Source organism: Fundulus heteroclitus, chromosome 9 (assembly GCF_011125445.2).
Source record: "Fundulus heteroclitus isolate FHET01 chromosome 9, MU-UCD_Fhet_4.1, whole genome shotgun sequence".
NCBI lineage: Eukaryota > Metazoa > Chordata > Actinopteri > Cyprinodontiformes > Fundulidae > Fundulus > Fundulus heteroclitus.
Window position 1 is genome coordinate 19,174,961 of NC_046369.1, and position 27,321 is coordinate 19,202,281.

Here is a 27,321-nt window from a genome sequence, read left to right on the forward strand (position 1 = left end):
ATGATTAAAATATAGCAAAATAAAAGCAAGTAGGAATAAAATGTAGATAGAAAATAGAATAAAAGCAAGTAGGGATAGAATGTAGAAACAAAGAAGAACAATAAAAACAGTAAAACAGTTTAACTAGAACAGGCAATTTTAAACAGATGTGTTTTTAATCTTGATTTAAAGGAACTCAGGCTTTCCGCACTTTTGCAGTTTTCTGGAAGTTTGTTCCAGATAAGCGGAGCATAGGAACTAAATGCTGCTTCTCCTTGTTTAGTTCTGGTTGTATGCAGATCAGACTGGAGTCAGAAGACCTGAGTGGTCTGGAAGGTTGACTCGGGACCTACAAAACAGTGACTTGGTCCCATTTCTGGTAAATGCACACAGATACATAGCACTTCATGGAGACACATGTCTTCTGAGGCACTAGGACCCAGCAGGTGTAGCATGGTGTTTTGGGCGATGAGCAGCTGCACAGTCCCGTCAGCAGAGCGCACTGTGCGCAACAGCAGGACGCGCAGCCAGTCAACGGCGGCGGCTCCCCGTCCTGCAACCACACAGCGCGGACTGGGGCTTCGCTCCGCAACCTGAACATCATCACTCACTCCATGGACTTCAGGAACGACAACAACCCACAAATGTTGCCGTTTTCTCTGCTCTCCTCCTCCGTTTGAATTCGCCACACACTTTTCTTTTGCGCGGGTGGGGAGACATGGCTTCATCCGTGAGCGGCACAGAAGAAGTGCGCGTGTCGGGGCTCACGCCGCTGAAGTTGGTGGGACTCGTGTGCGTCTTCCTCGCGCTGTGCCTGGATGTCGGGGCCATCATTAGCCCGGCGTGGGTCACGGCCGAGGACCAGTACTACCTGTCCTTGTGGGAGACCTGCTGGAAGCCCGTCAGCTCCGTGGACTGGTCCTGCAGCAGCACGCTGGCCACCGGTGAGAAAGACGCACGTTTTAGGGGGTGCTGCCGCTGCTTTGTTGTAAAGTTTTTTCCCCTCCGTTAAATGACAGGAATGTGGCTGCAGCTGACTGGCACCCACATTGGTAAATGTGCGCCGAGGCAACAATGGATCCCTGCAGTCAGAACACCGCTGAAACCAATCCAGTCTGTGGGTGAAATTATAAAAACATCACCCACCAGAGGGCTAGATGTTAATTGGCACAGAACGTCTACTGCTTAGTTAATTAAAACTACGGGATTTAGAGGGAGATTTCGGCTGCGCTTTTCTGTGCCGGTGGAAGGCAATGAGGTGAAGAAATCAAAGTTCATCCCTTAAGTGTAAATCTCCAGACGTGCATCTGGACTCTTTGTTTTTTTGCTGAAGCATTTCTCCGGTGCGCCGCAGAACGATGTGGGAATTCTGCCCGACCAGGAGCGCTCCAGATGGGGTTTCATTTGGCCTTTTGTTGCGTACAAAATGAGCCTTTGTGTTGGTTTTCTCCACCGGCCAAGGAGCAAGGGCAACTCAGAACACAGAGCTCCCCAGAGATCCAGATGCCTGGAGATTAGTTACCAGGGAAACAATTGAGGCACTTCAGAAATGCAGTTTTTTCCTCTTTTATGGGGGTCTTCCTCATGGAGTCCCCCCCCCCATAAGCTGCGTCTGGGTGCATTTTATGGGCCACCTCATATCATGGACAGTATATTATCAGTTATTGATTGAACAATATGTTGCATATTTGAAGCATTTTAAATTAATGTCACCACTAATAACCAATTTATTGCCAGATGATAAATAAAGCAGAATAATGCTGCATGTTGCTGATGCTGCATGGGCAGCAGATTGTCCAAGGTTGCATAAATTCTCAGAGGGCCAGTAAAGCTTATTGTTGACCAGCCACGTCTAGTATCCCATTATGTTTATCGGTTGTTGTTTTTTTTAATTATTACTTAGTGTTTTACACAGTTTGTTTTGAAGCTGTGACGCAACAACAAACTCTTTAAAGGAATAGTCCTGATTTATTTTAAAGCGGTCCCCATAAAAGGTCATGAACAGTAAATATCTGATCTGCGTTTTTTATAACTCTTTGAATGTTTTATTTTGAATAAACAGACCGTGTTTTCCTGGGAGCTGAAGCCAGCAGCTAATCAGAGCTGGGTCAAAAGCAAAGTCAATGTCTACCAGCCTAAAGCCTAAATTGTGTCCAGGAACCATAGTTTAGGTTATAACAACATCAGTGCCAAGTTCTTTCCTTGTCATCCTGAAAACCAGACATAAGGGTAAATGTATACAAGCAAACCATCCTTGGGTTTGTGCTGCCATGTCCCTGAGCTGAGCTTCTAACATTTTGTGCCTGTGCGCTCCGGTTTACCTATAAATATTTCATTTTTCTTCCCCGCCTCTGGCCTCCTCCTGCGTGCTGCATGGTGAATCGTGTTTTTGTTAGCTTGACAAAATGTTTTCTTTCTGTCTGAGATGGGTCACGCTGGCCTCCGCTCCTCCTCTGTCAGCGCAGACAAAGTGCACTTTGGTGCCCTATAAACACACGCCGTCTCCGCGTCAGCCCTCAGCAGCAGCAGCAGCGTGGCACACAGCGAACGCACGCAGCATACTTCCCATTTCCTCAGGCTTGTGCTTGGGTAAGGATTATCGATTTGAGGCCCAGTAATCACTTTCTGCCCTTCTCCCCTATCTCTCTCCCCTTAACACCCCCCCGTTGGTGTCATGCGCGGGGCATTAACTAAATCTTGTTAGTCTGAAACAGCAGCTGGCCACATCGGTGTGTTTGAACTTGCTCTGTGAGTCAGTGTGTGTCATGGAAAAGACAATATGACGCTGATGCTGCCTGTTCACAGGTTTGAGAGGTAGCAGATGAAACCATATTATTAAATTAAATTGAACACCTTGCAAAAAGAAGCATAATGTTTTATCCAGACTAACCTTATCCTGTTTTAGGTCAGACAGGATTACCAGAATCTTTAATTATTTTGAGATTTTTATGACTTTTTTTTCAAAGCCAAAGTTTAACACAAATATTTCTATGCCTTTAAACAGTTTAGGAAATCCCATATAATGATGTCCCGGCTTTTGCAAGCTTCTGATTGTTTGATTCGCAACTTTTGAGCACATGTGGGTGCATTTTAACGAAACGCCACAAACACGCCTTTTCCTTGTGTGGCATCATGGGAACGATAAAATAAAATCAACCTAGATGCCAGTTGGTTCATTCTTGGGTGCAATTTCCAGATGCCAGGAGGTGCCATGGCCATCTACTCCAACAAGCATAAAAAACAACAGGGGAAAGTTGTCTCCTCATGCAGGAAGGAGACGGGCTCCTTTGTTCCAGACATGGGCTTTGGTGCAAGAAGCACATTTGAACCCCAGAGCAAATGCAAAGAAGCTTGTGAAGAAGCCGGCTCAAGCTGCTAAGAAGAGCGCCTTTATCCACCGTGAAATGAATCCTGTAACCCCGACGTATGAAAGCAACGTAAAAAACCCAGATTGCAGTTTGCAAATGCACACGGGAAGAAAAAAAAAGACCGTAGGTGATGGAAACATGTCCTGTGGCCTGATGATGACCGAGTGTTTGTTCATCATGACCGTCGTGACGTTTGCGGTGCATCATGTGGTGCGTTTTGGCTTCAGGAGAGAACGGTGACGTGACAGAACTGCAACACCTCAACATTGGGAAGAGATGTGTCTTTGAAATGGACAACGACCCTACTGAAACCAGCAAATTGGCCACAAAGACATTAAAGTTGATGTTTTGGTGTAGCCAAAGCTCTGATCTGTGTCCCCCGGGCGGGGTTGAGAAGCAAGGTGACCTTCAAACCTGACTCAGTTACGCCGGCCCTGTCAGGAGGATTGGGCTAGATTTCAAGCAAACTATTGTGAGAAGCCGCTGGAAGGATTCCCAAATTATCTAACCGAAGTTAAGCAGTTTAAAAGGTAATAGGAACCCATAAACATCTCCACTGATAATTTCTGCGTCTACCGAATCCTAACTGATTGAAAAACAGACAATAAGGAAAAAAAGGATATGTTAATATCTCCATTTCCTCTCCCAATAATACGCACATAGACAGGGAGGAGGGGTCGAAGGGTCGAGTTTAAACAGGCGCTGGCTCGACGTCGGGCCTGGAATGTGGAGCAGCCACGCGAGAGCAGCGTGTGCCGATGCCAGGCCGGTGTGAGGCGAGGGGACGGCCGTGGCGCCGGCGTGCGAGACAGTCCGGCTCAGCGAGAGGCAGGCAAGCGCAGGCAAAGCACATTAATAATGTAATATTGATCCCATTTCTGGGAGCTTATCTCTTCTGCGAGGATGGTCACAGCTCAGCGATGGCCTCGTCGAGGTGGCAGCAGAGGGCTTGAACCGGGCCATGCTCGATCGAAGCGCTTTCTGCAATTCTCCGTCCCTCCGCGCTCAAAGTGGGGGGAGAGAGAGAGAGAGAGAGAGAGAGAGAGAGACACTCGGGGCTCTTCTGTGACACAGATCTGCCCAAGACAAAGGAAGCACACTGAGACCTCCAAGGTCTTTCTCAGTTTAAAACTTCACATCCACGCACAGGAACCGCGATTAAGTCCCAGATCGGATCTTCTCGTGTACTGTATCTGCTTTTCCATCTGTCATCACGCGGGGCGCAGATTAATAGTTTGGCACTTCCTGCTCGTCAGAGCCCTTTAAGCACTCCCAACTCTGGCTGTGTTTTTCTCGCGCAGCATGCAGGCTCTGCTCCAAATTTGAGATGAGACGGCTTTCTGCATCCTGCAGTTTTTTTGTTGTTGTTGTTGTTTTTTTTGTTTTTTTTTGCGAGCCCACCGATAAAAGCTCAGCCAATTGAGATGGACCGGAGGCTGAAGGCACTGAGCTGACCCAGGGAAGATATCAGAGCAGCGAAGTGCTGTGACAACTGCAGGTCAAGTCATTCTAACCTCGTCTCATTTCCACTGAGGGGCAGCGAAAGCCGAGGGGTCGGTGTGTGTGAGGGGGGGTCGGTTGTTTAACATGAAGTGGGCTCTTTCCAACATCCTGTGGTGACAGGGCCCATTTATAAACTCTAAATCCTGGGCCATATTTGGACAAAAGTAGCCGACGTTTGTTTACATTGGAGCTACTTGGCCTCTGGAATAAAGTTCCCTTCCAACAAGAGTGGGAACCGTACTTTAAGCGGCTTATGTACTTCCACTTTTCTTCCTTCTGGTGAATGTTTTGATGATTTTCTGCCCCAACAGAGAGGAAATCTTCTTGGCAATGCTCAATTTTTATTATTTTTTTTTTAATTCCCTGAGCTCCCTAAAAGGCAGAAAAAAAAAAGATAAAACCCATTCAGACTCAGGTCTGTGAATTTGAACGCTCCCACCTATTGTAAAAATGAGGCATGCCTACAGAGCTTGATTACTTCTATGCTTTGATGTCAAGTCTTCGCTCCACCCTCAGAGCATTAAATGATTTCCTTCTGTGTAATCAGATGCCTCCCCATAATATCCTCTCCGTGTTTATGTGTCTACCTCCTGTTTCCGTGAGTACACAGCAAAAGGTTTAAAAAAAAAAAAAAAAAAAAAAAACGAGGCGCCTAATCTCTAAACAATAACATTATGTCTCTGCAACAAACCCCAGCGTGTCTCCAATCGCTGTTTAAAACTGAAGCTGGTGTCTCAAAGACACTCTGTAATTATGCTCAGGTTTTTAAATGTTAGATAGATTTTTAAATGCTTTTTGTTTTTCCTCAGTGGGGTTACTTTTGCTTGCCAAAGTATTTCTACCCATTTAAACTAATCACACTGTATTCAAAAAAGTAAAAAAAATGGATTCCCATTTTTTTTTGTTGCAGTTAAAAGTAAGAAAAGTTTGCCCTGCATTTATATGCAACGCGCCAGAGTTGATGCTTTGTAGCATCGCCTTGTGGTACGTCTCTATCAGCTTTACATGTCTGCCCATTGTTTTTTTTTGCCCACTTTTCTTTGCAGAATAGCTCGGTCAGATTGGATGGAGGGCGGCTTTGAGCAAATCCTTTCAAAGTCTTGCCATAGGTTCTCGTTTGGATTTAGGTCAGGACTTTGACTGGGCCATTTTTGAATATATCTTAAAGTAACCAGTTCCATTGTAGCGATAGATGATTCTTTAGGCTCGTTGTCCTGCTGCAAAGGGAATTTCGTCAGGAGTCCCAACAAGGGCTGACCAATTAATCGCATTTGCAATATAATCACAATTTTAAAGGACACAATTTCCAAATCACAGAGGTCTGCATTTTTTGGCTATGTAAAAATTAATGGATAAGACACGTCCTTTAGGTGTGGGTAATATGTTTAAAATGGCTTTGCAGCAGGGAGATAATCTAATTGTATTACTTATTTTAGAGTTTATATAATCATATTGTTTTTACCAGAAACTTTCAGGAATCTCACCATAGCATTAAGTACCGGTCAAACTGTTTAATACATAGACTTGTTTGTTGGTTGAATTTGCACTTTATGTTCAACAAGGATTGATGTTCAACTTAATTGAAAGCAATTCTTTTGAATATTAATATTCTAATTAATAAAAACTGTTTCTTGGTTTAAATAGCCGTTGTTTACAGACATCTTTATCTACTGGTAATTTTTGTTCCGGGTGGTTAATGCTGAGAAAAGTCAAAATTCAATCGCACTTATGGTTGAAAGAAATCGGAAAACTGATTTTTTTTGGCAAAATCATACAGCGCTAGTCTCAACTCTTTTAAAGTCTCCAACAGATTTCTTTAATACTGCCCTGAATTTAGCGTAATCCATTTTTCCAATGACCAGCTTTCCTGACATTGTCAAAGGATAGCTTCGGCTCAGCCTGACGCCGCTGCCACCGTGTTTTGCCATGGTGCGTTCAGGGTCATGCGCAGTGTTAGTTTTCTGCCTCATATAGCATTTCTCTTTAATTTTGGTCTCATCTGACCTGTGCACCCTCTACCCCATTGCTTGCTGTGTCCCCTCCATGGCTTGCAGTGAGATTTTTAAGGAGACCTCTTCTTGCTACTGTTCAATGAGGGGCGTCCATCGTCGTGGTCTTGTCTAAATATTCCCACAGACATAGATCTCTGCAGCTTCTCCAGCGCAACCACAGCCCTGTTGCCTGCATCTCTGATTAATGCTCTCCTTGCCCGGCCTTCCCAGTTTTATGTGGATTTGATAGATTTGCAGTTTTGCCATACTTTTTTTTTCCCAGGTGATGGATTGAATAGAGCTCAGAGATGCTCAAAGCATGGATATCGTTTCCTGCCATGTTCCTCGGTCGTTACGATGCTGTTTTTTCTCTGACGGTCCATAAAAAAAACCCCTGTTTTTAGACCAAAATTAAATGGCAATAAATGGAGCCTGTTTACTAACTAGGTGGCATCTGGACACAGTTGGATTGACTACATTTTATTGAGGGGGATCAGAGTAAAGGGATCTGGATACAAACGTAACCCACACTTTTCACCATTTGTTTTATTTTTTTTAAACAAAGTTTGGGTTCAATACCTTGGCAAGGCCCGGGACGTCATGGTTAAAACTCCGAGACATCTGTTATTTCCAGTCGAGTGCTTTTTGGGAGAGGATGTCAGTGAAAATGCTGAGAATGCTGCTGTGCTGGCATCAGCCCGGAGACGATGGAGGGATGGACATTATGTGGTCAGCCGCCTCGCAGAACCACCTTTTCCTTTCTATTGCACCGGTAATCATTACTGAAGTGCTGAGATCTGTGCTTAGCAAATGAAGAAAGGGGGGAAAAAAAAGGGGGGGCTGTTTGTTTCTTGTCAAGCTGGAGAGTGCTGCGCTCGGACCGACTCTTGTCCGCTGAGTGGTTCACCTCCTTTATCTGCCGCTTGGTCGTTGGTCCCGAGGGACTTTGGATCGGGTTGGAGCAACAACTTCCCTTCAGACTATGCAGCCCTCCCAGTTTCTGAACCAGAAATACTTTGTTTTTACACTGTGGTAATGTAATGTACTACCAGCTCAGCTGCATGGGATTTTCTTTATTTTTTCTGTCACAAATGCAGGAAAAATAGCTTGCATACTTGATAAAAATGCATAAATGCATGAAATTAAATTAACCTTTCATTAAATGTACCATTATCCACCTCTGCTATATTTTTTTAGGATTCAGGTTGGGTTCTGGGATGGCCGTGGAAGAAGACGTGACTTTGTGTCTGTTGATTTGGCCGTCTGTGTTTTTGGTTTATTATCCCGTTAAAAGACCAGATTACCCGTCTTCTGTTCAGTGGCTGAGCCGACCAGATTTGTAAATTAAAACGTGAAAGATTTGATGATGTTTTGATGACACCAAAACAAGGTTTTCAGGGCATTTGGAAGAAAAACAGACCCACAGTATCACAGAGAATCCACCTTACTTAACAGTGAGAATGATCTTATTTTACATATATATCCTGCGTTTCATTTCTAGACCCACCTGGAGTATTTGTAGCGGTTTACGTTTGTGATAGTAGGACAGAAAAGCCTTTTTCCTGACAGAAACAACTGGTTTTTATGTTAATAGCAGAGACTATGAACTGCTCTCTTCCCTTCTTGTGTCAACTATATGAACATTTACCTTGAGGGGAGCCTCTGTTCTGTTCTGACCACTATGTCACAATACATCTCGTACTGATTCTGTTTGTTTTTTCTCTCCCTTTCTGACGGCGTTTCATCTCAGACTGGCAGATCGCCACACTGGCCATGCTTCTTGGGGGAGCAGCCCTCACCCTGCTGTCCTTCCTCGTGGCGCTGGTCTCCCTGTGCTTCAGCTCCAGGAGTCGCTGCTACAAGCCCGTGGCCGTCATGCTGTTCTCCGCAGGTCCGTAGGTTTCTGCAGTGACCGGGAAATCCCTTCCAGGGCTGAACAATTAATCGCATTTTCAATATAATCGTGATTTAAAAAAACGCAATTTCCAAATCGCAGAGCATGCAATTTTTGGCTATGTAACAATTAGGGAATTAGACACGTCCATTAGGTGTCGGTAAAATGTTTAAAGTGGGTTTGCCTCCACATGGAAGACGGTTGCAGCAGTGAGATAATCTAATTTTATTACTTCTTTTAGAGTTTGTATAATCATACAAAGCATTAAGTACAGGTCAATCAGTTTAATACATGGACTTGCTTGTTGGTTGGACTTTGCACTTTATGTTCAACAAGGATTGATGTCCAATTAAATTTAAAAGCTGTTCTCTTGAATAATATTCTGATCAATAGAAACATTAAAAGTTCATATTTAAAATAGTCCTTGTTTACAAACATGTTTATTTAGAGGCTATTTTTGTTGCTTGTGGTTAATGCCGAGAAAAGTCAAAATTGCAATTTTGGTTTAAATATATCGTAGGCAGAACGCAATAATTTCTGCTCCAAGTTTAGATGCTGCGGGTCTTTTAGCAACTAATCCACATGGTGAGGAAACAAATTGATTTGTTGTTTGTATATATTTTTAAACACATGATAAATTAAACTGAAAAAACAATCGCATTAAATCGCAATATTAAGAAAAAAAAAATCACAATTAGATTATTTTCCAAAATCGTTCAGCCCTAATCCCTTCTGTTAATTTTTTTTTTTAAAAACACATCGTTGATCTTGTTTTCCTTTTACAGTGGTCCTTCAGGTCTGCAGCTTAGTCTTGTTCCCGATCAAGTTCATCGAGACGGTCAGCCTGAGAGTGTACCACGAGTTCAACTGGGGCTACGGCCTAGCCTGGGGATCCACCATCTTCTCCTTCGGAGGCGCCATGCTCTACTGCCTGAACCCCAAGAACTACGAAGATTATTATTAAAAGATGTCAGAAAAGGCAAGGGGGGTAAAAAGTGTTCTCATGCTGTAGTTTTATGAACTCTCTCTGTTCCACAGTGCACAACCACAGAGGGGAAGGGACAAAATGTGCGTGCCGAGTTCTGCCGTTTGATGCTAGTGAACTTATTGTCTGAAAGACTATCTTCCCAAAACTGGACCGGACACCACGACTTCTCTTTGTAGGCTAAACCGCAAGCCCCGATCAGAAATTCAAAGCCAGCGAGGAGAAGACATTTGGGTCATAATAGCACTAATCGGATAATTACGTGCAGTTCATGTAGGAACAGGGGAATAACAACCTAGTCAGAGCAGAGAGGAAGATGTCCTGCCCCAGCGATATCCTGGTGATGACAAAGCGAGGAAGATGGGGAAACATTTTACATTTCCCCAGAGATGTATCTCATCTGGATCATGACCAACCTCTTTGATTTCAACAAGAATGATTTTTTTTTTTATTACCATGGAGCAATATGTTATCCTCAATTCCTATCAAAACCCTGAATAATTATTTATAATAAGCTAAGGGCTATTTTAAAAGGGGAAAACATTCCACAGCACTCTTCTAAATTTGATACCAGTGAGAGAAACATCTGGTGGTTCATTATTAGCACAATCAATCAGCGTGTCAATTTACCAACACAGTTTTAGTCACTGGTGTATTTTTATTTTTAAATATAAATTTAGTGTACCATATGTAATTATGTGTGCATAATCAAAGAGTATGCAGTCGCAGGAGAAGGAGCGGGAAGGAAAATAGCAAATGACCATGACTGCTGAGTGAAGGCATGTGTCTGGATCAGGAGTGTCCAAAGTGCAGCCCGTGGGCCATTTGTGTCGGTCCAAATGTTTTTTGTGTGGCCCTCTGACCACAATCCAAGAATGGTAACAAAAACCAAAAAAATAAAGAAAAAATAAAATAAATTTGACCTTGCTGCTGAGGCGGTTAAAGCAGATGGTACCCTTTTTAAAACCCTCTAGGCCAAGATTTTCTCTGACGAGATGCAGAGCAATTAAAACCCTAAAATGGAAAGTGTTTGGTACAAGAGAAGAGAAAGTATTCAGCTTTTATTAACCCAATTTTTTTTTCAGGCTTGAATATTATTGAAACTAAATCAAATTGTAGAATATAGACCCTGCTACTTTTTCTCAAAAGCATCACAGATGGTTTAAACTTGACTAAACTACAGCAAGTTTAAACTTTCTGTAACTTAGCCACGTTCAGAGCCACTTCTCTGAAACAGCAAGGCTTTTTAGAGGAAAAAGTGACATATCAAGATCTTGTTCCTAAAAGTTTTACACCAAAAAAGTAGAAAACATTTAAAAACAAATGATTGTGCCTTTTAAAAAGGCAAAAAACATTTCAGCTCAGATTGTAGAACTGAACCACAAAAAGTCCCAAGACACTTGGTTTCCGTTCTACAATCATTTACAGATCTAGAGTAAAAAATACCTGAAAAAACATTTTACTGTTTCAAACTTTAAAAAGTTGTAATTGTTTAGGCCTGCGAGTGCTTTCAGTTTGACCATTTTCTGGCCAGCGGTGGGAAAAAGTTAGGATGCCCCTGGTCTGCATGATCACGCTGCCCACCATGTGCTCACAGCGCTCCCCATGTGACGCCTGCTTATCTTCCCACTCTGCAGAAATGGTTCATTAAAGGGGGGGGGGGGGAAAAAAAAAAAAAGTCTCTGTAGTTTAAGAATGTTGTATATTTAGTTTTTATATCAAAACAATAAGCGTATTTAATGTAACGGAGTGCAGCGTGGTCAACCTGATCACCGATATCTTAACGGTGGTCCTAAACTTCTCCCGCTTGGTCTTCACAGAGTGAGAGCATGTGCATGCCGCTACTGTTTGCTGCAGTGTTTCTGATTATCAACATAAACATGTACTGAAAGAAAAAAAAAATAAAATAAAGCATTTTATTCAGGAAATCACAAGAAAACTGTGCAGTCTTGTGTCGTCAAGTCACATAGAATCAGCTCTTTTATTAAGTACAGCAAGTTGAGGCATTTACACAGGAAATCCACATCCTCTGAACACATAATACATGGTGGCATAATATGCATAAAAGTACAAGGAGCATACTTTTTTTTATGCAAGTGTCTCTTAGTGTTCTCTCAGTGATACGAGCTCTCACGTGGAGCCGGGATACAGTGTACAATCTACAATTCGCATTTGTCACAACTTTACATACCACTTTTGTTCTTTGTTCTGCCGTCATTGAGCGACGCCTAAGGTCTCGGGTTAAAGTGGACGTGCCTCCGGTCTGAGTTCAGTAATCGGCACAGTGTAAACAGGGCAGTCACTCTCTTCTGCCTGGAATGTTCCCTCGGTTAAACCACGGCCGCGTCTCCTTGATCCATAAACCGCTTTGTTACACTCACTGCTGCAAGTCGCACCCTTTTTCCGAGCCCCTTTGCTCGACGCACACCAGGAAATGCATCGTCACGCCGGAGAAAACTATGGTCATGGTGCGCAGTCGTGGAGGACAAGTAGTCAGAGGGGAGATAGTGGCTCTTCCTCAGCAGGTAGGAGGGGGCGGGGCTTGTATATCCATTGACGGGGGCGCAGAGGTCAAGACGGATTGTGAGGGGTCGGGGCTCCGGGCGTCCAAAGATTCGCGTAGATTAGGAGCGGGGGATGGGCGATGCCGTGCCATGCTAAGCTCAGCTGTAGCGTGGCATCTCGCACGCCTCACAGCGGTTGAGTGCAGGGTGGTTGAGGAGGGTGCAGCTATCACAGTTCCAGTGAGCGCCTTCGAAATCCTCGTCTCTCTGAGGCGTTGGCTTGGAGGCCTGCTCCCCTTCTACCGAAAAACAGGAAGAGAGGAGGTTTAAGCACAAATAATACCTCGTTCACTGCAAATTATTTGAATCTTATCAAGATAAAAAAAAACTTAGATTTAGAAGTGTTAGATCGTTTATCTTGTTTTAAGAGTGAATTTCTTATTTTAAGTGTTCAACTTTACACTATAATCTTAAATCAAGCACAACCTTATCTTTTTTTTTGTCTCAAATAGGCATGACATCTTAAAATGAGGTAAATAACTGTTAAAATAAGATCTTTTACATCTCTCCCCCAAATTCTCATCAAAATAAAGCTTGTTTTAAGATTCAGTAACAAACTCAAGTTGCTCGATTCAAGAGTCACACAAAAAAAGCACCTAAATTCTGGTGATAAAACACAGACGGCAAACATTTCAGGGGCTGAAACTCAATGCATTTTTATCGAGCGGTGCATTAAAGCAAAAAAGCCTATTCAACTCAAAGCACTGAAAGACATGGACACAATAAAACGCAAGGTTCTTGTCTAGTTTCCATCTCAGAGCAAGGCCAAAGTAGAGTCGTAGAAGATAAATACAACGCTGCAGCTTTAGAGGAAGACGGGTGTCCCTTAAGGGTCAATGTCGGGACTAATTGTCTGTTTTCCATTTTATGAATCTTGGGGTAGGTCTAGATCGTGCAACGGATATACATTTCCAGAATTTCAGTAAGTATAGACATAAAATTCACCATTAATTCATGGCAAACATTGCTGCAGCGCCCAGACTTTAAAACTAAAACCTGCAAAGAAACAGATGCAGACAGACAGAGACATCGGAGGAGCGGTCAGAAGTTTTAGAGCATTGGACTGGAAATATTTCTCCGTATCATTTCCTCCCCCATATTTATCCAGACCTAAAAAAATATGTGAATTAAATTTCCAAACAGCAGAACAGAGAGGTCTTTCAAACACGTATGCAGACTAATTTCCAGACCAACTAACTTTGAATCATTAATCCTAACTTGGCAATTTCAAATCATTTATTAAAGCCGCTTTAGCTGAAGACCTTCACTGTTTTTAAATCCAGTTTTCATTGAATACTCATTCTTTTTCATGTTTTGGGTAATTGTTTTGTTGTCTAGAATCTAGTTCTTCCAGTCTGTGTACAAGATTGTTTTGCGGCTCATCTTGACCCTGACTTCCTGGCAGAAGAGACATTGTGTCTCAATGAGACATTCCTGGTTAAATAAACTTAAGTGAAAAGGGTCAACAACTAGATACTCGGCTTGGAAACTAAAGTTTCCCAGTTCTCAATTAAAACTCAATCTAATTTAAGGAATTAAGACTTATTTTCATATCCTTATTATCATAAGTCTTTCATCATTCACACAAACACATTTCTCACCTTTCTTCCCTGGATTGGTCGGCGCCAACGGACCAGAATGAATGTTGTCATAAAAGTTGCTCATTGCTTTTGGGTCAAACTTCCCTGTGGAGAAAAGCAGAAATAAGACCAAGAGTCTTTGTTTAATCCCGACTGTCCGGTACACCTAAAAGGTCCAATCAGTTTAAGCTGCTCGCAGAGACAAACTAAAATAAAAACTTTAGATTTTGCAGTTTTTCCCCCCCTTAAACCTTCTGCTTTAAATTGTACAAATAATGTAATTTATGTGGTTATTTAGGCATCTGATGAAATAACAGCATGACCAGAAAAGGCTCAATATACAAGCTTAAACCCCTCACAACTGTTGACATGATCATGCAAACATGCAAGAGATGACTGAAAAAAAATACACTTGTACATTTACATGTCCATTGTAAAGTATATATAAAAAGCTTGTGCTCAGTCCTTTAGAGTCAGAACTCAGCAGAGCCACTTTTCACTGCAGTTGTACTCAGAATTATAATCAGCTTTATTGGCTGTGATTGTGTGAATCAAGTAGTTTGCCTTTGGTTACAGGGCTCACCGTTTACAGTCATGGGGTATAAATATACAAACAGCAGCATGTACCAGTACATGTGAGTTTTTTTTTGATAATGTGTAAGGAAAAGAAACACTAGGTTGTGTTAGCTCAAATGTACTCATATTGTTTCAAAGCAGTGTAGCGGACTACGGAGGCTGTAATGTTTATTGTGTTCATCAGGGAGAAAGCCTAGACCCGTACAGGTCCTGAATGGAGGGACGTTCAGCCCAGATGATCCTCTCCACACACCTAACTGTTTGTTTCAAACCACAGAATGATGGATGAACAATGAACAGACTGAACGACAGCAGTGCAGAAGACGACCCGCCGCTCCTGCAGGATGTTACACTTGTTGAGCTGCAGCAGGAAGTACAGTCTCTGCTGGGTACCTATGTGTGAGGACCAGCTCAGGTCCAGAGAAAGGTTGGCTCCTAGGAACCGGAAGTGATCCACAATAGACACAGTGTTATAGCTGCGGGTCACTTTGGAAACATCTCCAGCTTCACACATCAAGAGAATAAAACCCCCCACTTTTGGGGAAAATAATCAAAGTTCAGTACGATATGCAGTGTCTATAAAACAGCAGGTTTCAAGTCATTCAGCATATTCTCTGTTGGGTTTCTGTTTTTTTTTCTTCCCCGACTGAGCCATTCTAACACATGAATGTCCTTAAATGTAAACAAGTCCAGCATAGTTTGCATTTAGTCCTGTTCTCCTGTCTCAAGTCTATTGCAGTCTCAGGAAAGATCCTGATCCTTAATCTGTATCTCAGAACGTAAATGCTGTAAAATACTTAAATCTCTGAGAAAGAGGCTTTGATGAGAGCGTTTCTTTCTCTCCATACCCGTGGAGACACTGAAAGTCCAACGCTTCATTTAATAAAATATTTTCAATTTTTGTATGATGGATTAAACAGTGTTCTGTTAGATGTTCAAAGCTAATTAGATGCCTTCTGAAGGCAGAGCAAAGAGAGCTGAAAATGAACCCAATTCACCCCTTAGATTTTCATCTTATTCCTTCTATAACTTCTGAATTATGCTCAGCTTTGTGTTGGGCAATCACAACTGTGTTGTACTGCTTTTCACAATAATAACTATGTTAATACAGTTTTTTTTTTTGTGCGTGTGTGGGAGGTTAAAACCATAAACATATTTATAGATTTTATCCTAATTCAAAGTGCAACTCCTAAAATAGACCAAATCACAGAAAAAAAAAACTAAATCCTCTTTATTTGTCATTGCAACTTTGCAGGTTCCAATGAAACTTGACCTCTGCTTTTAACCCACCCCTTAGGAAGCAGTATTTAGCATCAGCTTCTCCCTTTTCCAGGGGTCACCACAACAAGTCTTTACAACTTGCACAGAGAGTTTTTACGCCGGATGCCCTTATTGACGAAAGCAGAATGAACAAACTAAACAGACAAATGACTGAAACTAATTTTCCACACATTATGTAATAGTTATATTAGTTATGCAACCAACAAGGGTTTTGTAACAACCAAACTGAGCACCGACAGGGTGGGGGTCCGTTATGGATCAGCTTGTTACTATTTAAACAGAGTAAGACAGCCTCTCCATCATTTTAGGTCCAACTCTGCCTGCTTTGATGCCTGATTCTTTTTTAAATTTAAAATCAGAAACACACTCAAAGCTTGGTTTATGTAGGAATTCATCATCGTATTTGTGTGTGTGTGTGTACTCGTACAAGCAGCTGAGTGAGAACATATTTGTCATTTTTTACCACCAAAGCAGTTAAAAAAAAAAACTGGGCTGGGGATTAGATTTAGATCTAAGGTTTCAATTAGGTTTAGGTTAGGATGAGGGTAAGGTGTGTAATGGTAATGGTTAGATTTAGGGTAAAGGTCAGGGTAAGACCATAGAAAGGGTTGTAAATGAATAAAAGTCAAGGCATAGTCCTCAGTAAGTATTTAAAACAAGGGTAGGTGTGTGTGTTTTTGTACTTGCAGCTGAGTGAGAACATTTTTTGAGCATTTTACTGTAAAGTGAAAACCTTTTTCTGGTCCTCCCTTTTTCCTGGGCTAGGAGCTAGGTTTAGGACTAAGGTGACAGGTTAGGGTTTAGATATGTACTGGTAAAAGTTAGGTTTATTGTTAGGGCCAGGGTTAGGCCATAGAAAGAGAAGAAAATGAATGGAAGTCAATGGAATCCAAAGCATGGTCCTCGGTAAGTATTTTTAAAACCAGGGTGTGTGTGTGTGTGTGTGTGTGTGTGTGTGTGTGTGTGTGTGTGTGTGTGTGTGTGTGTGTGTGTGTGTGTGTACCTCTGGACTGCAGCAGATCTGTTTCCTTCAGAGTGCAGTCAATATCAATCTGCAGCTGTCTGTTCTGAGTTCGAAGTCGGGTAATCTCCTCAGGCTGCAATCAATGAAAACATCCCGGTGAGTTTAGATAAGCGTCGACTCAGGTCATATTCCCATTATGACTTTGAAAATGTCTTTATGAAACAAATAAGTAAAAATCAGCTTTTAACGATGAAGAGAAGTGTTTCTTGCACACTGCACCATTTTAGATGTAACCGAATGTCAAGTGTCCTTTCGTTTGCTTTTTTTTTTGCCACACTTCAGATCAGAAAGCTAATTAAATATCTGATAAAAATATTGTGGGCAAATACAAAAAGCCAATTTTTAAAAAGAATATTTTACCTACTAAAAAGGGAAAAAGCTAAGAAACGTGGTCCTATGAAAAAAGGTTTTTCTGCCCCCTAAACCTAACAACCGGTTCTGCTACCCTTGGCAGCAATGGATGCCATCAAGGATTTGGGATAACTGAGTCTTACAAGCTTGAATTAACTTAAAGTTCATGCCTCTAAATGGGATGTGAATCCGGGCTTTGACTAGGCCAGTCGAGACCCTGTTTTGAGCCATTCTGGGGTAGACTAGCTAATGTGCTTCAGATTACTGTCCCGCTGCACAACACAACTGTGCTGGAGCCTAAGATTGCAAACTGATTGATAATGTGTAGCACTCTAAGTCCAGCTATCATCTGCAATTATTTCAAAGATGAAATCATGGATTCTGACAGATCAGATGTGATAGCAGCAGCAGCGTGTGCGTCCTCCTGCTCTGCCATGTTTGTGTTGGTTCAGCTGTGGACTCAGCAGCTCTTGCTTATGTAGCAGCGGTATGTTCTGCCTTAAACCACGATACTACAACCTGATTGGCCCAAAACCGTTTTTTGGTTCGGACACAAACAGTTGAAGCCGCAGCGATACAAGACGGATTCGCGTGTGTTTGTGAATGCACAAAAAAAACAAAACACAAGGTTGTGGTTTTTAGGGCAAGTCCTCCAGGTCCTGCAGAAGTAAAGCAGCTCCAGATGATCATAATCATCATACTAACTCATATGATGTGTTTTAACCCGGGTATAACAGCATCTAACCCACAAGTTAAAACTTCAACTCAAGGCCCACAAAATATTTACCCTAAGATCTTTTAGGACTGGCAAACAGTGTTATTCCTCATTATGTAAAAATGTGAGACAGGCCTTTGTGTCTTTTTTTTTTTTTTTTTTGAAGAGTCCAGAGGATTTTTCCTTGGAACTCTCCCATGGGGGCCATTTTTTTTGCCCAGTCTTTTCCTTACTGTTGGATTTAGGAACGCTGAATTTAAACGAGCAAAGGCGGCAGAGCTTTAAGGCACATTTGAGATCCTCAACATTTTTTTCCCCCCTCCTAAACATAACTTCCGAGAACCTTTAACCTACCTAGGCCGTTTTTTTTTGTGTGTGCATTTCCATTTTGGGGTCTGAAAGTTTATTTATGTGGATTACAACCCTACCGCAACCGTGAAGTCCAGAATGTGATGAAAAACAGTGAAATCAGACAAATACGGCATTTTTCTGCGATTGTTTCATGGCTTAAAAGTCTCGTACTGCCGCTCCAAGCTGTGTGAGATCTCAACTGTGCTGAACGGGACTCTTGGAAAGAAAGGAGCGCTCCAGTCAGGATTACAGTCAGCTATTGGGAAAAATGAGGACATTTCATGGCAGCTAATTGCCAAAACTGAGTGAGTATCACTTCCAACTCAGAGGAAGTTTGTGCTAATCAACAGATCTTTGACTCTGTGGTGGCGTCAGCCACCTTCTATGGTGTAGTTTCTTGGAGCAGCAGCTTATCTACAGCTGAGAGGAAGTGGTTTGATAAGCTCCTCACGAAGGGCAGCTCCTTCCTAGGATGCCCCTCCGACTCCATGCCCGAGGTGGAAGACAGAAGGACTGTTGCAGAAACAACATCCCTGTTGGACCGTGACGTCCACCCCATGCATGGAGCAGGTGCAGAGCTCCTTCAGTGACCGTCTGCTGCATCCTTGCTGCAAAGCGGAGCAGATCCTTCCTCCCAGCAGCTGTTACACTTTATAACCATCGCTGCTCCCAACGAGCTCGATAAGTGTTTACATTGCTGCTGTTTTTGCATTTCTGTAAATAGTTTGTTTTTCATGCATATACGTACACATTTTGCAGATTTTTTGAAATCACCATCGTACATACTGGAACTTTAAAATTTGGATTTGTCGTAAAAAAAACAAAAAAACATAAACAAAAAAAAAACACTAAACTATGTATGATGATGTTTATACAGCCCCCAAAAATGAACGTGTGGTTTGATAGTTTTTTTCACTAAGGTTGCATAGGGGCAGCAAAAATATCAGTATTTTCTAACAGGGCTAATGCAGTTAATCTGTGCTATTTAGCAATAAAATTGAACTTCTTATTCAGAATCAGAATCCTTTATGTAGCTGCTACTCCAAAGCAGCCTATTCAATAATTGGTTACCGTATTTTTCAGACTATGCGGTGCACCTAAAAAACTTAAATTTTCTCATAAAGTTGATGGTGCGCCTTATAATCCGGTGCACTTTATATATGATTACCGTTATTGTTACTAACTGATTTTTTGTGATACAATACAAATCTGTTAAAATGTGTAAGGACAACTTTGGTCAGCAACAAAGCCACTCTGCTCAATGGATATTCAGAGCATTACGGTGCACTGTGTCACTACCACTGAGCTATATAATACACTGGAGTGCTAATCGCCGCTGTTAGAATGAGTCACTTTGGAGCCACCAGCCGCCATATTGGTACTCCCTATTTTCCCCCAGTAACTAGGCAATATGTGCGCTACAGCATCGAATAACAAGGATTTTCCTCATGTTCAGGGGGGCTTAAAACTTTTAAAATGTCAAATGCCATTTACTTTTATGCTATGTTCTAAAACTAGCAAGTACTGAGAAAGTCATGTGCTGAAATATTTAGCATTTTATTAATAAAAAAAAAAATATATATATATATATATATATATATATATATATATATATATATAAAATAATATAAATAATATATAAATAACATTTATAAATAACAATATACAAAAACATATATTTACATATATGTATACATATATACACATATATACATATACACTTATTTATATATACACATATATACATATACACTTATTTATATATACACATATATGTATATATTTAATATGAACAACATGTAAAATATTTCAGCACCTAATTTCCTAGTAGTTAATAGTGTTAGTACATCCACTGACTGTAGAATTACCTGTGAAACGTTTTCACACAGCCAGAAAACTGCTTGTTGTTGCAACCAAATCCTATGGGATTCTGTGAGAGTAGGGAGTAGCAAGATGGCGGCCAGTGACTTCAGTCTTTCTGAAAAAACTCCAGTGCATTATATAGCTCAGTGGTCACTACCTGATCGCACCCCTGAGCTGTCTACAAGACAGATAGCTCTCCCTCTCAGGAGAGAGGTGTGTACATGGAGGGGCGGAGTGATATTACACACTTGGGAAGAACATTTAATGCTCATTATACCCCGTTGCACCTTATGGTCCCAAAAATGTGATAGTTGTTCTTTATTGATTTTTAGTTTTTTTAAAGAATTGGGTTGTTGGGCTTTAACTTCTGCATGTCCTAGCCATAAAATATATTGCCAAAAACATGTTTTAAAAAAAAAACAGCAATAAATTGTAAGTACTTTTTATCATAACTTTTATCATTATAGCAATAAACATTACAAAACATCATGGTAAACCTTTAAGTCCATATCACCATGCCCTAGTTCAAGGTCTATCCAAAAGGTCCCACGTCCTTCGCAGAGAGGTTTTCTGAGTCGATTTCTAAACTCTTGTCTGATTTGGCCCCGGTTCCTGCAGTGGAAACACAGGGGGTGGGGGGTCCTGAAAAGTTTCCTACAGCAGAAGCACACCTTTAGATGTTATTCTTGGTTCCTTGGGACCTCCTGGATGAGTTGTCAATGTGCTGTTCCATGCTTTCCCCCATTTATGGATAACGGCTCTCACTGTATATGAGCAACGTCCCAAAGCTTTGGAAATGGCCTTGCAGCCCTCTCCAGACCCAGAGATGTGTGGAAAGGGACTGGATGGCTGTTAGTTTCTCATCTGTTCTTAAATTTCTTTAGATCAGGCCACAATATGCGGCTTTTCAAGGTGTTTTAGCCTAATTCGTGTCGTAATACTGCTTCTAAGTAAGTGGTTTCTTGATTGCAGGAGTTGGGCCTAGATGCAGTGAGTGAAACTGAACAAAGAAAAGCGGTTACTTTATGTTTAGAAAAGGGGGGGCAATTGGTTTTTTCTACATAGGAACAGCTTGGTTTGAATAGTGCTTGTTTCTCAATAAGTTATTATTAGAAAAAAAAAACATTTTTGCCATGATATCCTTAACTGAAATATCATGACAAAAGACGGAAAAACAGACAGAATCTATAAGGTGCATATTTTCATTCTTACTCTGGGTACAAGATGTGTGGAGTTGACTCGTCGAAAACGCCTTTGGAGGGCGTCGTACTCCATGTTATTGACGTCGCCCTTTAGCTGCTCCAGCTTCTGCTTCTCCATGTGCAGCTCCTTCACCAAACGCTCCATCCTCGCCCGCTGGTGGAGCAGAAGAGCTGTGGAGACGGACATCAATTATAGACGGGTTGGAAACGCACGACTAAAGAACGCTGTGTAATTTAGAACCATGTTTCACTTCAGTGCTCTGTTGCTACTGCTCCATACCAACAAACACACCCAAGAGGGACGTGATGCCAACTCAACAGGACAATTGTGTCATGGCACAAAAAAAAAAAAAAAAGAACTTAATTAGCTTTTAACCAAAACTAACAGTATGTTTAGTAACGTATTTGGACTACAAAACTTTTTATCTCACGTATTAAGATGTTAGCGGTTAAATAAAGGGAAGCAAATTGAGAAATTTAGCAAATACGAATCCACTATACATAGAAAAATGTCACAAGCTGTATTTTACTATGATTATAAGTCAATAAATTGGACATTTTAAAACAAAGTGCCATTTTATAATTTCTTCCTGCAGGAAAATAATATAAGGAGGTAAAATGTGCATAATCACAACATGGTTGCCTTTTTAACTTTGCATTTTATATACATTTTACATGCCTAAAACTTTTTAATTATGCTGTCATAAATTATCTGAACTTAGAGACGCACCGATTCAGTTTTTTCCGATCCAATCTGATACCGAAAGCTGGGCTGAGCGTTTCAGTCGATACCAATCCAATACTACTGTTGAATGAATAAACTGTGTACTTTGCCATGTGAGTGAAGTTATCAGGCTTGGAATAAACATTGTTAAAAAGTTATTTAGCATGGTGCTTTTGGTGGAGCTTATTTATGTTTGTGGTGTGAATTTACCAACCTTATCACCCCCCCACACACACACACACAACTTATGCATTGCAGATGCTGCATGTTGCAGTAGGACTTGTTGGCGTATCAAGTTTGAAATGTTTCTAAAGTAGCAGACTTGGCTCGGTCCGCCACTTGCTCCATGTTGCTCTGTGTTTGCTCCTCGCTAGCTGCTGTGCATAATCGGCGTTGTAAACATAGAATAGCAGTGACTATATCGCCGTGACTGTATTGCTGTTTATGATAATAAAAAAAAAAAAAGAAAAGAAATGACTGGACCGGAATGCTGGATTGGCATTAATCATCTGATATCCAATCCAGGTAATTAGTTAATATCGGAGCCGATATCGGATCAGTGCATCTTTAAAAACAAAAAAAGCAGGTGTTCTTAGTTTTGAGGTACATGATGAAGACATTATTTTTTTTTTTATGTTTTTCAGTATTTGACCAAGGGAGAATAGTCCAAATCTGATTTCTGGACAACTGATTGGTGCCCATCTGGTTCAAACACAACAGAGACATGTTTACAAGTTGAAGTTTCCTTTACATTACATTATTAAATTACATTACATTATTAAATTAAAACATATCTGCAACTCCCACCATTGTAGATGTGCGGCTTTATAAAACAGAGCACAGCTTTGTAACTATGGGCCTTTGACAATTATAAAACATTTTACCTGTCAATCAAATCTAGGTAATGTTTTCTGATCAGGTTTATGTTGTTGTTTTACTCTAAGCCAATTATGACACAAACTAATTTCTGTAATAAAAGCATTGAAAGGAAACACTTAAAGACCCAACAAAATCTAAATATATCCATTTAGTCTTAACTTTAAAGAGCTATTATAAAACTGGCCGATTTCAGTCTCTGGATGGTAGTTTGGTGCATCTCCAATCTTTTGCATCCCCAAACCCACACAAAGCCAACTTAAACAGAAACTTAAATCAAAACCACAAATAATATTAATGCACAATAAAAAAAAAAGAAAAAAAAAAAAAAAAGAAGTTTCATTCCTTACCTTGTGTGTAAGCGTAGTCATCAGAGGCGGAGCTTGAACGCCGGGACATTTGCTGAAACTGACTGACGATGTTCCCTGGCAGGGCGGAGATGGGCAGGATAGGTGCTGGGGTAGTGCTGTGCTCACCCTGATCTACAATGTTGAGAAGAGACTCAGCTTCAGTGACAGGTGGTGAGCTGGGCGGTCTTTGAACCTGGCCTCCGGGGGACAACTTAAATTTGGAGGTATAGGCAGACTGGCCTGGCTGGGGGGAGGAGGCCTGCAGAGGCCTTGCGTTGCCTTGGTGCTGCAAGTACATTCCAGGGTGGAAAGCCGCCGGTCCAGGAGGTCCGCTCATCGGGATGCCCCGCGAGGGGGAGCTGGGCGAGGGGCTTGTGGCCATGTAAAGCGAGGCCTGGGGATGCTGGGTGTGCACAGGTGAGTTGCTGCGAGGCCGTGGGCCTTCGAAAGTGATTTCGATCTGCTTTGTATGAGGGTTTTTCGTTTGGTAGGGCCTGTACTGCTGCGGGGGTTGCTGCTGGTGGTAGGGCATATTTATTAGGGTTGGAGGGCTAATGGGATGGAAGACATATTGCTGCTGCCCAGGCTGTAGCTGTGTTTGTGGCTGGACCTGATGCTGGGGCGAGCTGTAAGGAGAGCCGTATGTGGGAGTACTGTACGGGGACTGCTGATGCTGATAGACGGGCGCCGCCGAGGCGGACCAGGGAGCCGGCTGTGGACTTTGAGAGGGTGAGGGTCGATTGTACAGGGTGGTGTTGGTGCTGTTAGGGTAGTGCCCAGGGGGAATCTGCAGAGCCTGGTGGACGGTGGGTATGGTTTGCGGAAGAGTGACCGATATGGGGTTCATGGGATACCGTGGGACTGGGGTGTACGTTGGGGACATGCCTTGCATCGTGGGCGGAGGCGTGGGCGTGTTGGACGAGCGGCTCTGATCGTTCATAAAAAAAGGATTGAAAGTGGGGGACGGGGCCATGGTGGCAGGAGCCGAGAGCGGTTCAGGGTAGCTGGGCCGCTGGGGGTCGATGTGACTGTCGCTGGTGCTGTGCACCAAGGGTCGCCCCACTCCTGCCCCTCCTCCGTTTGACATGCCGGCCTCCGCACCTGGATAGCCCAGGCTAATGCGCAGCATGCGGTTTCGACTCATCCGCATCTCCTCTGGACTGTGGTGGAAGTCTCCATAGAGATATCTGTTACTTTCCTGAGACAGCAGGTGGCAGCAAATATCCAGGTTATTGTTGTTCTGAAAGAGTGAGAATGCTGAGTTAGGATTGTTTCAGTGCTCTTAAATAACAGAGTTCAAAAGATCACCTTCTAACCTTACAGCTCAAGTCAAAGCAGGGAATAAAACGCTGGTGAACCGTGGTTTAGAAACCAACTAGTTCAGTCTTTTGTTGTACTATATTCAAATTAATTTTATAAAACCTGACAAAGAGCAAAAAATGTGCAATAATATAACATGTCTTCTTGCATATGACTGATAATAAACCTCATAAACTCAGACTCATTGAGTGGAGTTAGGTTAAATACATAGGAGCAAATGGAGAAAGGAAGTAAATAAGAATCCTGCGTAACACCTAAAGTTAGTCATTTTATTTATATATCAAACATTTCTGATAGTTTAAAGTAAATATTTTTAAAGCAATGTTGATAATTGCCACTTATAAGGCTTAGTGGGATAAAAGGAATATTACATATAAAAAAAGCTGGCCTTTAACTGTTCATAAATTACATTTTCTTTCTTGAAACATGCATCTTTATTCCAAACATTTTACTTATACCTTTATAATGATTATATTAAAAAGGTCTAGTAGGATCTATTCACATTCACCCCAGTCATGTTGCACAACCCTAAAAATATACCTGCATCCAAATAACAGCTACGACAAATACTTAGATTACTTTCCTTATGTGATCTTTACAACAAGGGTGGTCACAACTGTGAAATTTTAGTAGCCACATATTTATAATTGTATATAACTTCTAAGTAACCATCAGTTTGTCTTTACTGTTAAGGTTCATGCTACTGATTCATCACAAAGGGATTGGGACTTCTTTCAAAAAATCCAACAGAAATGTACTTAATTATATACATAACAAAACATAACTACACCTAAATATTAGCACATGCAAACAGCACGACTCATAATGCATATTAATGGTATTCAGCTTCAGGTCTAAATTACTTATTTACTCAAGAGAGTCTGATCTGCTTTCTAGAGCATGCTTGAAAATCTACTGTAAAGACAATCAAACAGATAAATATTTTTTTAAAAAGAACTTGCAAATAGATTTTCTTGTTGCAGAAAACCAACAATCCTGTACCCCCAGACAACGTTTTAGAGAATAAGCTCAAATCCATCTGCGATGTGCACTTACCTGCAGAAGGACCTGAGACACAACTACCTCTGGGATCTCCGGGAATCGCTGCTTGAGGTCTTGCAGGACGTGGTAGTCCACTTGAGAGCCTCCCTGCGCCATCCTGAACCCACACAGCGAGTCAAAGGGCCCACAGATGCAAACGGCGTCTCATCCCCTGAGGAAGCAAGGCAGATAAACGACAAAAGCGGGTGATCAAGCTAAACGAAACAGGAGGGAGGGGGGGGAAGGTGGTTGCATTAAACCTGTCAGGAATCTTGGCCTTGCTATATGCTTTAAACACACCCTATGTGTCTGCAGTGCTGTCATTACAGACATCAGAGAAACAGTCTATAGGGTGTCAATAACAACAATGCATACACTTCTTTAACATAAACAAAACATTCAAATTCACCATAAACACAGGGACAACTTAAACAAGGCTTGTGCACGTTCACTCACGTCAGCGTTGATCTCCAAGGAGCCTGCCGCTCTGCTGTTTGTTTAGCCATACTTTTTTTTTTTTTTTTTTTGTTGCACCAAGCAACGACGACATACCGCCGTCAGCTAGCAGGCTACTTATCAACGTCAGTTAGCCTCCGGAACGCGACCCAAACACAGCCGCACCTGTTAGCTGCGCGGCGGCGGCGGCGGCTGCACCGAGGCGGCGGGAGGGGGGGGAAACACACAGAGCCACTGTCCCTGAGAGATTGCCCGGTGTCCCCTGGCACAGACCCATCGGCCCAATCCTCTAAACAGGATGACTCGTTAAATAAGATTAACCCAGCTCCTAAAGAACTGCCAAGCGGCTAGCTTTGCTAATGCTAACGCCAGGCTGCTCAGCTGTCACAGACCCCGCTGGCAATGGACCGGCCAGCTAACTATGCTAAAGCCAACCAACGGCTTCGTTGGACTTACCGTGGGTTAAAAGTCTCCGTTGCGTTCAGAAGCATAGCCGACTGTGAAGGGACGCCGCCATATTTCGGAAACGACGGGGAGGACGTTCTGCAGTTTGTTTGCTTCGGCTAAATAGCTTGTAGTTTCACATTACAGCGTCGGTCGGGCCCCTGCAACTGAACTGCAGAGCGGTTCAGTTTATCGCGATACTGTCAGGATTTCCCGGTGTGTCGCCGGAAAAGGCGCCACACCGCAGCTCGAGACGAAAACGTTGCATCGGATGATTTTTCGGCGAGAGTTGTCAGGGCAGGGGGACGCACTTTGCGACGCAACACCGAACCAGGAAGTTGTTCATGTTTGACGCGAAAGCGTGAGAAAGGAGAAAACCTCACAAGCACATAAATAAATAAATATATATACTTTATAAATTGCAACAGAAAACTATTCTAAGTATATTTGGAGATGTGTTTTTTTTAGCTAAATTGGAAATTGTTTTTTTATATGTTTATTTTCTGCAAATTGATTTGTTAAAAGCAATAATATATCAATGTCCATATGTTGTCTGTTTATTTTTTTATATATATATATATATATATATATATATATATATATATATATATATATATATATATATATATTTGTCTATTTTTATACATTCATTTATTTATTTAGTTTGTTATCTTGAGGACAGTGCATTACTTAAAAAAAAAAACATCACAGCATTCTGTCGAGCTGCTTTTATTATAGATCAACAGTATTGTCATGTCTGTGGTCAGCATTTACCTAGGCTGACTTCTAAGTTATTTAAGTTTTGTAAAACACTTAAGCCAACTGAGTGGTGTTTTGGTGTATTATATAAACACAGTTGAGTTGAGCTATTGGAAGAAGTGAG

The 27,321-nt window shown here is 41.8% G+C and overlaps 2 protein-coding genes across 3 annotated transcripts; one reads left to right on the forward strand and one right to left on the reverse strand.

Moving 5' to 3' along the window:
* Positions 1-462: 462 nt before the first annotated feature.
* On the forward strand, positions 463-9,793 carry tmem47 (transmembrane protein 47). The gene is made up of 3 exons (XM_012877870.3): positions 463-923; positions 8,592-8,732; positions 9,521-9,793. Exons 1-3 carry the CDS (start codon positions 698-700, stop codon positions 9,697-9,699), a joined length of 546 nt encoding a protein of 181 aa, XP_012733324.1. The 5' UTR covers positions 463-697; the 3' UTR covers positions 9,700-9,793.
* A 1,825-nt stretch (positions 9,794-11,618) lies between these two features.
* On the reverse strand, positions 11,619-26,766 carry tab3 (TGF-beta activated kinase 1 (MAP3K7) binding protein 3). 2 transcript variants are annotated; one of them, XM_012877869.3, is made up of 8 exons: positions 26,451-26,766; positions 25,554-25,710; positions 23,418-24,417; positions 23,178-23,309; positions 21,238-21,398; positions 16,725-16,818; positions 13,886-13,969; positions 11,619-12,523 (listed from the first exon to the last, which is right to left on the reverse strand). In XM_012877869.3, exons 2-8 carry the CDS (start codon positions 25,653-25,655, stop codon positions 12,384-12,386), a joined length of 1,713 nt encoding a protein of 570 aa, XP_012733323.2. In that variant the 5' UTR covers positions 25,656-25,710; positions 26,451-26,766; the 3' UTR covers positions 11,619-12,383. The 2 variants fall into 2 exon arrangements, with proteins under 2 accessions (XP_012733323.2, XP_012733321.2); XM_012877867.3 differs by having other exon boundaries at positions 23,178-24,417.
* Positions 26,767-27,321: the final 555 nt, after the last annotated feature.

Excerpts from the sequence above, each read along its gene's own strand:
- tmem47 (XM_012877870.3), top strand. The coding sequence starts at position 698 with ATGGCTTCATCCGTGAGCGGCACAGAAGAAGTGCGCGTGTCGGGGCTC. Across the intron at positions 924-8,591 it reads CAGCAGCACGCTGGCCACCG|ACTGGCAGATCGCCACACTG; the intron begins GTGAGAAAGACG and ends GTTTCATCTCAG. Across the intron at positions 8,733-9,520 it reads CGTCATGCTGTTCTCCGCAG|TGGTCCTTCAGGTCTGCAGC; the intron begins GTCCGTAGGTTT and ends TTCCTTTTACAG.
- tab3 (XM_012877867.3), bottom strand. The coding sequence starts at position 25,655 with ATGGCGCAGGGAGGCTCTCAAGTGGACTACCACGTCCTGCAAGACCTC. Across the intron at positions 13,970-16,724 it reads AGATCTGCTGCAGTCCAGAG|GGAAGTTTGACCCAAAAGCA; the intron begins GTACACACACAC and ends TTTTCTCCACAG. Across the intron at positions 12,524-13,885 it reads GACCAATCCAGGGAAGAAAG|AAGGGGAGCAGGCCTCCAAG; the intron begins GTGAGAAATGTG and ends GTTTTTCGGTAG.